The sequence below is a fragment of the Heteronotia binoei genome, chromosome 17 (assembly GCF_032191835.1).
Source record: "Heteronotia binoei isolate CCM8104 ecotype False Entrance Well chromosome 17, APGP_CSIRO_Hbin_v1, whole genome shotgun sequence".
Classification (NCBI taxonomy): Eukaryota; Metazoa; Chordata; class Lepidosauria; order Squamata; family Gekkonidae; genus Heteronotia; species Heteronotia binoei.
The window spans coordinates 51,924,557-51,936,250 of record NC_083239.1 but is presented as its reverse complement, the minus strand read 5'-3'; the positions used below and the strand labels follow the sequence as shown (position 1 = coordinate 51,936,250).

Genomic DNA, 11,694 nt, shown 5'->3' with positions numbered 1-11,694 from the left:
AGGTAAAGGAGATTGTGAGCCGCTCTGAGACTCTTCCGAGTGGGGGGCAGGATATAAATCCAATATCATCTTCTTCTTCTTATCCCATTACATATATTGAACCCATCTCCCATTGTCGTTGACAGACAATCTCACATTCTGACATACTGCTGTTTTGTTGCTTTCGCATGCTCCTGCTACTCAGATCGAAGGTTTGCTCAATTTGTTAATTTGACTATTCTGTCATCGTGCCATTTTGCATTCGAAACCCCTGCCTACCAGATCATTTGACTTCACTCTCATTGGTACCTCCTCAGTCTTAGCACGATCTGGTCTGGCCTGTTACAGCTTTGCTATCGAATGAAGTTTCTGTGATTAAATCAACCCAGAGCTTATCTTTAAGGAAGACTGTGCAGTATTTGACAGAGTTCTTGCTCCGAAAAGAAAACCTGCTACCCGTCAGCTTCATTGGACGCCATCGAATAACGGACAAGTCCCGGATTCTCCAGTCCTTGGGAAGGTGCTCCAACTCCTTGGGAAGGTGCTCCAACCTTCTCATGTTCTGGGTGGTTCCAGAATGCAAGGGAATTCTGCTGCTGTAGGATGTAGAATTTCTGTAGAACGCAAGGGGATTCTGTAGCTGAGCAGGGAGCTGGAAGCCTGCATCCTGCCGTCTGGGCCAGGCCTCCCTCCTCCCGTCATGAATGTGAGAGCGTGGGAGTGAAAGCAGGCGGGTGCTTTGCCACCCATTGGCCTGCCAGAGTCCCTCCCTGCCTCCCGCCTTTCTGCCGGGCTTGAAAGTCTTCCCCTTCCCTCCCTCGACAGCTCATGACAGCTCAGAGAATCACCCACGCAAAAAGGAGAAGCAGACAGACACACGCAAACTTCTTGGCCCGTCACCTGGAGAGGAAGGAACAGGGCACCGCTGGAAGGAACGGGACACCGCTGGCTTCACACACCCACACAATCCCTGGCCTGGCACTGCTGCCTTCAGCAGGGCGAGTCGCATTGTCGGCGGAACAGCCTCCTCGAGGGAAGTCGACCGACCTGCTGCCTGCTTCTTGCCTCTTGGACTTCGCAGTTGCCCAAGAGCTCGGGCTGGGGTCCGGGCATCCTGCCTCTCCTTTGCTCCCCCTCCCTACGCTGACTCCCCTCCCACCCTGCCCTAGAGGGCCGCCCCCTGGCCCCTATTCCCGCTCCGAGCTGCTACACCTCAATCTTTCGGACAGCTGTGTTTCTGGACTGGCAGCCTACCCTTGGAGGACTGGCCACCGGCAGAGAATCCTGGATCTAGCCCTCCTCTCCGCAGCCGGCTCTAACTCCCTGGTCCCCTCCATACCCCTGAGACCTTCGGCCTCTGGCACCCGGCTGCCCCCCTCTTGCTATTGCCGCCCCCCCCGCCCCAAAGAACTCTGGGGCCCTGCCTGCCCCGATGCCATGGCTCCCCCGACCGCTCCGACCCCCGGGGTGCCCTCTATCCCCGACCTCCCCAACGGCGGCTGCAGCAACATCACCCTCCTGCGTGAAGACGGCGACCCGGTGGTGAGCTCCCTGATGTTCGCCGCCGGCGTGGTGGGCAATGTGGCGGCCCTGGCCATCCTGGGGGTCCACCGGAAGGAGCTGCGGACCAAGACGTCCTCCTTCTGCCATCCTGGTGACCGGCCTGGCCCTCACGGACCTGCTGGGCACCTGCTTCCTCAGCCCCGTGGTCTTCGTGGCCTACTCCCGCAACGCCACCTTGCTGGGGATGGCGGAGGGCGGGGAGCTGGCTGTGCGACCTCTTCGCCTTCGCCATGATGTTCTTCAGCCTGGCCCGCCATGATGATCCTGTGCGCTATGGCGGTGGGAGCGGTGCCTGGGCCATCAGCTGCCCCTACTTCTACTCCCAGCACAACATCCGCCGGTGGACCAAGGCTTCGCTGCCCTTCATCTACGCCCTCAGCACTTTCTTCTGCGAGCCTTGCCTTTCTTGGGCTTCGGGAAGTACAAGCAGTACTGCCCGGGGACGTGGTGCTTCGTCTACATGGACAAGCGTCACGACGCGGCCTTCTCGCTCTCCTACGCCACCTTCATGGCCCTCCTCATCCTGGCCATCTTCCTCTGCAACGCCCTGGTGAGCGTCAGCCTCTGCCAGATGTACCTCAAGCAGAAGGCGCGCCGGCGCGGCTCCGTCAACGTGGCCCAGCGCCGGCGCAAGAGCTGGTTCAGCCGCGGCGAGGAGGAGGTGGACCACCTGGTCTTGTTGGCGCTCATGACCGTCATCTTCGTCATCTGCTCCCTGCCGCTCACGGTAAGTCGCTCGACGCTCGCGCCCTCGGTGGTCAGAGCCAGATTGAACCCCCTGGAGGCCTCTAGGCCGGGGGTGTCAAACTCATTTGTTATGAGGGCCGCATCCGACCCTTGTTGGGTCGAGCCATGTCAGGTTGGGCCGGGTCTGTGTTGGGTCAGGCCATGTGTGTACCTATTTAAGATTAGGTGGCAGAGATATAAACTTTATAAAGGACCCAGACAAACACAATTAAAGGTTTTTGAAAACCGCTTTAAACACGCTTGAAACATTCGCACTCACTGCTCTTAAAGGTGCTTCTTTTGTATTTCTCCCATGGGAACCAGGGAACTGGACAAAGGAAGCTCTGGCTCTTTCCTTCCATCCCCAGAGGGCCAGGAGGGGGAGGAGCCTCAGCCAATAGAAGGAAGGGAGGCTTGGCTCAGTAGCTCTGCTGTGCGATTGAGAGAGCCTGGCAAAACAAGCTCTCCCTCCTCCCCCCTTCCTCCCGAGGGAGGAGCCTCAGCCAATGGAGAAAAGAGAGGTTTTGCTCTGCAGCACCTGCACAATTGAGCAAGCCTGGCAAAGCAAGCTGTGACGCAGAAGGAAGCAAGAGAGAGGGAGAAGATGACAGCCAATTGCTCGGGAGCCTGATAGGAGCCCTCCGAGGCCTGATTTGGCCCCCGGGCTGTATGTTTGACACCTAGGCAGTCAAAATCTCGGGAGACCCCCTTGCAAATTAACTGAGCACCTGCCTCACTGCCTGTGGCCCCCCACTGCAGCCTCCTCGAAAGCCCCTCTGACAAAGCTGCGAGGGGAGAGGCAGAGAGAGGCAAACTTGGCAGCGACACCAGCAGCAGCCGCACCAGGCAAGTCGGGCAAAGAGCGGCTCAGTCGCTGGTGGGTCGTGCAGGCTGGGATAGGGTTGCCAAGTCCAATTCAAGAAATATCTGGGGACTTTGGGGGTGGAGCCAGGAGACATTAGGGGTGGAGCCAAGATCAAGGCTGTGACAAGCATAATTGAACTCCAAGGGAGTTCTGGCCATCACATTTAAAGGGACGGCACACCTTTTCAATTCCTTCCTTCCATAGGAAATAATGAAGGATAGGGGCACCTTCTTTTGGGCTCATAGAATTGGACCCCCCGGTCCAATCTTTTTGAAACTTGGGGGGTATTTTGGGGAGAGGCACTAGATGCTATACTGAAAATTTGGTGCCTCTACCCCAAACAACAGCCCCCTCAGAGCCCCAGATACCCACGGATCAATTCTCCATGATTTTCTCTATGGGAATAAATCTCCATAGGGAATAACAGAGCTCCCAGCAGACATTTCCCTCCCCTCCCCCCACTTTCCGACGACCCTGAAGCGGGGGAAGGGCCTCCAAACCGGGGGATCCCCTGCCCCCACCTGGGGATTGGCAACCCTAGGCTGGGAGGGCTGCAAGCAGGGGGAAACAGGGGGGGGGGGGAAGCCAGCCTGGGGCCCCTCAAGGTGTGGGACCCATAGGCCAGTGCCTCCTTGGCCTAATTGTTAATCTGGGCCTGGCCTTTCCTCTCTAGGTGTGGATGCAGCCTGCCCAGGCAGGGTCCAGGTCAGCAGGAGAGGAGGAAGTGATCGATGAGTCAGTTAAAATATCGGGTGGGGTGTGTGGAAAGGGCCGTCGAGGTCGGAAACAGCTTCTGGTGAGCCCCTGGGTTTTCGAGTCAATAGACGTTCAGAGGCGGTTTTGCCCTTGCGTGCCTCTGTAGAACAGGGGCGGCCAGACTTGCTTAACGTAAGAGCCACACAGAATAATGTCAGATGTCTGAGAGCCAGAAGACATGAATGTCAGATGTTTGAGAGCAGGAAGGAAGGAAAGAGATGGGGAGAGAGGGGAGGTGGAAAGAAAGCAGCTTTAACTTTAAAGGCATTCTCCAAGTCGCTGGCAGGCTTGGCTTGGAGAAGCGATTTAAAGAGACAAAATGTCTTCTCCAAGCTGGCTTAGGGGACACACGCTATGTGTGAAAGAGCTGCAGTTTGGGCCACGCCTGCTGTAGGACAACCCTGGACTTCCTTGGTGGTCTCCCATCTGAATACCAACCAGAGATGACCTCGCTCAGTTCCCAAAAATCTAACAAGATCAGGCCAGGGGTCAAGAAAGAGACCAACAGAATTGGTTTTGCCCTTGCCCGCCCCTGCTTAGCAACCTTGGACTTCCTCGGTGGTCTCCCATCCAAGAACCAACCCGGGCTGACCCAGCTTAGCTTCCAGAAGCTGACAAGACTGGGTCAGCCTAGGCCATCCAGGTCAGGACAGAAACAAACAGAGGCAACTTGGCATGAAGGAGGGTGATGAAGGTGGGGAGGGGTCTGGAGATCAAGTCCTGTGAGGAAAGGCTGAAAGCGCTGGACATGTTTAGCCTGGAGAGGAGGCGGCTGAGAGGTGATAGGATCACCATCTTCAAGGATCTTGAGGGCTGTCATAGAGAGGATGGGGTGGAATTGTTTTCTGTGGCCCCGGAAGATAGAACCGGAACCAATGGTTTGAAATTAAATCAAAAGAGTTTCCGACTCAACATTAGGAAGAACTTCCTGACTGTTAGAGCGGTTCCTCAGTGGAACAGACTTCCTTGGGAGGTGGTGGCTCTCCTTCCTTGGAGGTTTTTCAACAGAGGCTAGATGGCCATCTGACAGCAACGAAGATCCTGTGATTTAGGGGGAGGGGTTTGTGAGTTCCCTGCATTCTGCAGGGGTTGGACTAGGCGACCCTGGTGGTCCCTTCCAACTCTAGGATTCCATTATTCTATCCTGTGAATTTAGGGAAGGCGTTTGTGAGTTTCCTGCATTGTGCAGGGGGTTGGACTAGATGACCCTGAAGGTCCCTTCCCTTCTATGATTCTAACAGGCTTCTTCAGGAGGTGGTGGGCTCTCCTTCCTTGGAGGTTTTTCAACAGAGGCTCGATGGCCATTTTGACAGCAACGAAGATCTGTGAATTTAGGGGGAGGTCTTTGTGAGCTTCCTGCATTGGGCAGGGGGGTTGGGCTAGATGACCCCAGAGGTCCCTTCCAACTCTATGATTCTATGATTGCCTGCCTCTATGTAGAGACGCTGGACTTCCTTGGTGGTCTCTCACCCAACCCTGCTTAGCTTCCAAGATCTGATGAGATTGGGCGAACCGGGAGCAATCAGGCCGGGGGATATGAAAATGATACCCTGCGTCTCCTCTTGGCTCAACATCATGGTCCCTGTCTGCTCCCACCCCACCCTGACAGAAGACACTCGCCCCCTTGCGTCAAGGTAGCCTTTTCCATACAGGCAGTCTTCGTAGCTAACAAGGGGACTATTGTTTAGTGCAGGGGTGGCCAAACGTCCTTAACTAAGAGCCACATTGAATAAACATTAGATGTTTGAGAGCCGCAGGTCATGAACTTCAAATGTTTGAGAGCCACAAGACAAAGGAAGGAAGGAAGGAAGGAAGGAAGGAAGGAAGGAAGGAAGGAAGGAAGGAAGGAAGGAAGGAAGGGAAGAAGGAAGGGAAGGGAGGGAGGAAGGAAGGAAGGAAGGAAAAGAGGAAGGGAAGGGAGGGAGGGAGGGAGGGAGGAAGGAAGGAAGGAGGAAGGAAGGAAGGAAGGGAAGAAGGAAGGGAAGGGAGGGAGGAAGGAAGGAAGGAAGGAAGGAAGGGAGAAGGAAGGGAAGGGAGGGAGGGAGGGAGGAAGGAAGAGAAGAAGGAAGGGAAGGGAGGGAGGGAGGGAGGGAGGAAGGAAGGAAGGGAGGGAGGGAGGGATGCAAAGAAAGCAACTTTAAATGCATTCTCCAAGCCACTGGCTGGGTTGGGTTGGAGAAATGATTTAAAGAGAGAAATGCCTTCTACTGGCCAGCTGATTGGGTGGGGGGACTTCAAGAGCCACATGTGGCTCCCGAGCCACAGTTTGGCCACCCCTGGTTTAGCGGTTAGAGGTGGGGCGGGTGGGTGGGCTCCTACCCTGATTCAGCCATGAAGCCGACTGGGAGACCTCGAAGTCGCGGATCAGTTCTCCATTATACCCTATGGGAATCGGTCTTCATGGGGAACAACAGAGTGCCCAGCAGACATTTCCCTCCCCCTCCCCCTGCTTTCTCATGACCCTGAAGTGGGGGGAGGGCCTTGAAACCGGGGGATCCCCTGCCCCCACCTGGGGATTGGCAACCCTAGCAGGTGCAGCTCTGCTCAGAGCAGCTTCCCTGGGGTGAGCCGAACTTTGGGGACGCCACCAACAACGATGCGATCCGTGGCTCACCCCTTGTGTCGCTACTCCATGGGAATGGGCAGCTGGGAGCGTTCCCTTGCAAAGTTTCAAAGGACTCCCCCCCCCCCTCCCTCCCGGAAATTCTGTGGAGCCTTTGGCTAAGGCAGCCAGCCAAAGGACATGGAATGCAGGCCAGTTTACTCAGCCCTTCACCCCACACAAAAAATGTAGAGGACTATCCTGGAATATCTGCCGGGCCAACTAGATCGCACCAGGAACCGTCGGCAGGGGACGGTTCCTCTTGGCGAGTCACCAGAGTCACCTGCTGGTGCAAATGAGAGTTGGGCGGCTTGCCAACTTCCAGGTAGGGCCTGGAGATCTCCTGGAATCAAAACTGATCTCCAGTCTAGGGAGATCAGTTCCCTTGGAACCGGTGCCAATAGTGAGCTATATGTAGTAACCACTGGAAACAATGAAACTCTCATGGAAAGCGTGTATAAATGCGTTCTTTTAGTGCAAGCTAAATAAAACAGAACAGAACTCAGGAACACTAAATACTAAATTTCCTCACAAAATCTCTCAACAGTCTTTTAAGAATAACAGCATCTTCAACATAGATGTAGTAAAGATGTGGGTGGAGTCTTTCATCTTTTAGTGTTCCACTCGTGATGGTACGGAGAGAACAAGGAACCGCTTTTGAAAGGAATCCTCACGGTTTCGCTTTTCGGTTCTTCTTCAGCCTCTTTCTCCCGACGTTTTACATAAATATTTGTGCAATGAAATAAACTATCCCTTAATGCTTAGTGACTAAGTGACACTGAGAGATTAAAGACTCCACCCACATCTGTACTACGTCTACTTTGAAGAGGCTGTTATTCTTAAGAGGCTGTTGAGAGACCTTTGTGTGGAAATTTCAAGCATTTTCGTATTTAGTGTTCCTTAGTTCTGTCCTGTTTTATTTAGTTTGTTCTAAAAAGAACACATCTATACATGCTTTGCGTGAGGAGTTTTATTGTTTCCAGTGGTTTCTACTTACAGCTCACCCTTGGAGAAAATAGCTGCTCCGGAGCGTGAAATCTATGTCATCCTGTAGTCCTGAGCTCCTTGCCCCTTCCACAAACCCAGCCCTCCCCAGGTTCCACCCCCCCCCCCAAATCTCCAGGAATTTCCCAACTTAGAGCTGGCAACAAGACCTTGCGAGACAATCCTCTAGTTGTTCTTGCATTTATTTATTTATAGCCCGTTTCCCTCCCCAGTTGGGACTCAAAGTGCCTTAGAACATCGTTCCCTCTCCCCCATTCTCTCGCAACAACCCTTTGAGGTTGGCCAGTCCATTCCTGCAGGCTCTTCTCTCCCTTCCGCATTCGGGGAGAGTCCAGATCTGGAATGCAGCAGGGCTTTTATTGCGTTTGCCCCACCTGGTCCTCTGGGTGCCCCCTTTTGGGGTGCCTTGGTAGTCCTTGGGTTGGTGAGACGGGAGACGCCTTGAGAATCTTCTGGACTGGTCAGCCAGCAGAAGGGGGAAGGGGCAGGCAGAGCTGTTTCCCCACATGGGGAGCCCTCCATCTGAACCCACGGCTGCAGGGGCAGGACCAGAGCTTTTATTTTGTAGCAGGAGCTCCTTTGCATATTAGGCCACACACCCCTGATGTAGCCCATCCTCCAAGTGCCTCCAGGGCTCTTCGTACAGGGCCTGCTGTAAGCTCCAAGAGGATTGGCTACATCAGGGGTGTGTATAGGGGGGGAATTCTAGCAGGAGCTCCTTTGCATATTAGGCCACACACCCCTGATGTAGCCCATCCTCCAAGTGCTTCCAGGGCTCTTCGTACAGGGCCTGCTGTAAGCTCCAGGAGGATTGGCTACATTCAGTGGTGTGTACGGGGGGGGGGGGATTCTAGCAGGAGCTCCTTTGCATATTAGGGCCACACACCCCGGATGTAGCCCATCCTCCAAGTGCTTCCAGGGCTCTTCGTACAGGGCCTGCTGTAAAGCTCCAGGAGGATTGGCAACATCAGGGGTGTGTACAGGGGGGGGGGATTCTAGCAGGAGCTCCTTTGCATATTAGGCCACACGCCCCTGATGTAACCCATCCTCCAAGTGCTTCCAGGGCTCTTCGTACAGGGCCTGCTGTAAGCTCCAGGAGGATTGGCTACATTCAGTGGTGTGTACGGGGGGGGGGGGGAGGGGGAATTCTAGCAGGAGCTCCTTTGCCATATTAGGCCACAACACCCCGGATGTAGCCCATCCTCCAAGTGCTTCCAGGGCTCTTCGTACAGGGCCTGCTGTAAGCTCCAAGAGGATTGGCTACATCAGGGGTGTGTATAGGGGGGGGAATTCTAGCAGGAGCTCCTTTGCATATTAGGCCACACACCCCTGATGTAGCCCATCCTCCAAGTGCTTCCAGGGCTCTTCGTACAGGGCCTGCTGTAAGCTCCAGGAGGATTGGCTACATTCAGGGGTGTGTACGGGGGGTGGGGGGGAATTCTAGCAGGAGCTCCTTTGCATATTAGGCCACACACCCCGGATGTAGCCCATCCTCCAAGAGCTTCCAGGGCTCTTCATACAGGGCCTGCTGTAAGCTCCAGGAGGATTGGCTACATCAGGGGTTGTGTAGGGGGGGGGGATTCTAGCAGGAGCTCCTTTGCATATTAGGCCACACACCCCCTGATGTAGCCCATCCTCCAAGTGCTTCCAGGGCTCTTCGTACAGGGCCTGCTGTAAGCTCCAGGAGGATTGGCTACATCAGAGGGATGTGGCCTAATATGCAAAGGAGTTCCTGCTACAAAAAACCCCCAAAACCCTGGCCAGGGACCGCTACAAGTGGACTGTTCTGACCGATGCAATCCACAATCTTTCCAGTTGTGTCCAGAACTGCCAGAAGAACTTGGGAAGAGCAAAGAGGTGGTGGTGGGGGAGCTCTCCCAGTTTCCTGTTTCTAAAAATACCAACGGGGGGAATCTCTAGACGCAGACGTTGTGAATCAGGCCTCCGAAGGGCCCAACCTCGTTCCCAAATATGAGCTGGAGGGAGTGGGCGGGGAAGGAGCGGAGATGACACAGCTCCTTGTACTCCCTGCAGCCGGGAAGCCAAAGCGACGCATTCTGACATCCACAGAGAGGGGTGAGCTTGCGGCAGGATGCGAGCTTTCCTGAGTCACTGCTCGTGTCTTCAGATATAGCTAAAATACGAGCATTTGCCCTTATATCTTGGGAGACAGCAGTGATTCCAGATGCCAAAAGGACATTCGCAGGAAAACGACAATAGAAGGGGAATGACAACAGCAGGCGTGATGGGATTAGGTGCGATATGTAGAGGGGGTCGTAGGTGTGGAGAAATCGGCTTTGGTCACGAGACAGGAAACCCAGGTCTCGATTCAGTCCAGGAGATGCGTTGTCTTGAGCGTCATTATCAGCTGGAATTCAGCAGTCGCTCTTTCTAATTTCCCTTTGAAATTCCTTTGGAAGAGAACTGCTGCTCTTAAGCCAGCAGCTGAATGTCCTGGAAGGTTAAAATGTCGGGACCTGCCCTCCAGAACCAGTTTTGGAAGGTTGCGGTTTCTGACCTGTCCACTGATTCTTTGTTGAAGGGGTTGGCTTGTTTGTCCAATGGAGGAGGAAGGGCAGTTCTGAAGGGTGATGGCATAAATCACAATAGGGCAGGGGTGGCCAAACTGTGGCTCAGGAGCCACATGTAGTTCTTTCACACATACTGTGTGGCTCACAAGCCCCCACCGCCCTGTTGTTTCTCTCTTTAAATCATTTCTCCAAGCCAAGCCAGCTGGCAGCTTGGAGAATGCATTTAAAGTTAAAATGGCTTTCTATCCACCTCTCCCTCCACCCATCTCATTTCCTTCCTTCCTTCCTTCCTTCCTTCCTTCCTTCCTTCCTTCCTTCCTTCCTTCCTTCCTTCCTTCCTTCCTTCCTTCCTTCCTTCCAGGGAGGACAGTGGCTCAGTGGTAGAACATCTGCCTCGTAAGCAGAAGGTCCCAGGTTCAATCCTCAACTAAAAAAGGTCCAGACAAATAGTGTGAAAAAACCTCAGCTTGAGACCCTGGAGAGCCGCTGCCAGTCTGAGTAGACAATACTGACTTTGATGGACCGAAGGTCTGATTCAGTAGAAGGCAGCTTCATATGTTCCTTCCTTCCTTCCTTCCTTCCTTCTTCCTTCCTTCCTTCCTTCCTTCCTTCCTTCCTTCCTTCCTTCCTTCCTTCCTTCCTTCCTTCCTTCCTTCCTTCCTTCCTTCCTTCCTTCCCTCTGTCCTTCCCTCCCTCCCCCCCTCCCCTTCCTTCCTCCCCTCCTTCCCTCTGTCCTTCCCTCCCTCCCTCCCCCTTCCTTCCTTCCTTCCTTCCTTCCTTCCTTCCTCCCTCCCCTTCCTTCCTTCCTTCCTTCCTTCCTTCCTTCCTTCCTTCCTTCCTTCCTTCCTTCCTTCCTTCCTTCCTTCCTTCCTTCCTCCCTCCCTCCCCTCCCTCCAACATCTGATGTTTATTCAATGTGGCTCTTACATTAAGCAAGTTTGCAACAGGATTAGATGGTCTGTATGGCCCCTTCCAACTCTATGATTCTATAATTCTAGGATTAGGAGCTGAGATGTTCTGGCTGATATTGCTGGGTCCACTGATGGTGTTGTCGGGATCTATATGAGAGCAAAGTTGGAATTGTGGTTTGCTGCAGGCTTTGGTACCAAGTTACTGTTAAGTAGCTCATCATTGCGAGTGAGAAGTCGTTCAAGGCTTGTGTGGGTAGTTTCATAGGGTGACCATGCTGGCCTGCAGTAGAAGATCCAGATTCGAATCCAGAAGCAGCTTAGAGACCAATAAGAATTCCAGGGCCTAAGATTTCAGGAGTCAAGGCTCCATCAGACTTGGCAGAAGATGGAGGGATGTTTTAAAGAGTGCTCGTCAAGGATGCAAGGGTACCGTGCATGTTGTATCAAAGGGAAGCTTTAAGAACGTAAGAGAAGCCATGTTGGATCAAGCCAGCGGCCCATGCAGTCCAACACTTTCTGTCACACAGTGGCCCAAACCCAGGGGCCATCAGGAAACGCAGAAGCAGAACTCCACGGCAGTCTGAGAGCTGGATTCAAGTTCAGGAAGTAACTTAGAAGCGCTTGCTTGGGGTATGTATCAGCTATAGGATTGCCGGGTCCGACTCAAGAAATATCCGGGACTTTGGGGGTGGAGCCAGGAGACTTTGGGGGTAGAGCCGAGAGCAAGGTTGTGACAAGCACGACTGAACTTCAAAG

The 11,694-nt window shown here is 53.9% G+C and overlaps 1 protein-coding gene across 1 annotated transcript in view; it reads left to right on the top strand.

The window, feature by feature from the left end:
* Positions 1–679: 679 nt before the first annotated feature.
* Positions 680–11,694, top strand: part of PTGIR (prostaglandin I2 receptor) — a 96,765-nt gene continuing 85,750 nt past the window's right edge. The window contains 5 exon segments of the mRNA XM_060257771.1: positions 680–685; positions 805–1,623; positions 1,625–1,747; positions 1,749–1,934; positions 1,937–2,269. Of these exon segments, the coding sequence (XP_060113754.1) occupies positions 680–685; positions 805–1,623; positions 1,625–1,747; positions 1,749–1,934; positions 1,937–2,269 (1,467 nt within the window).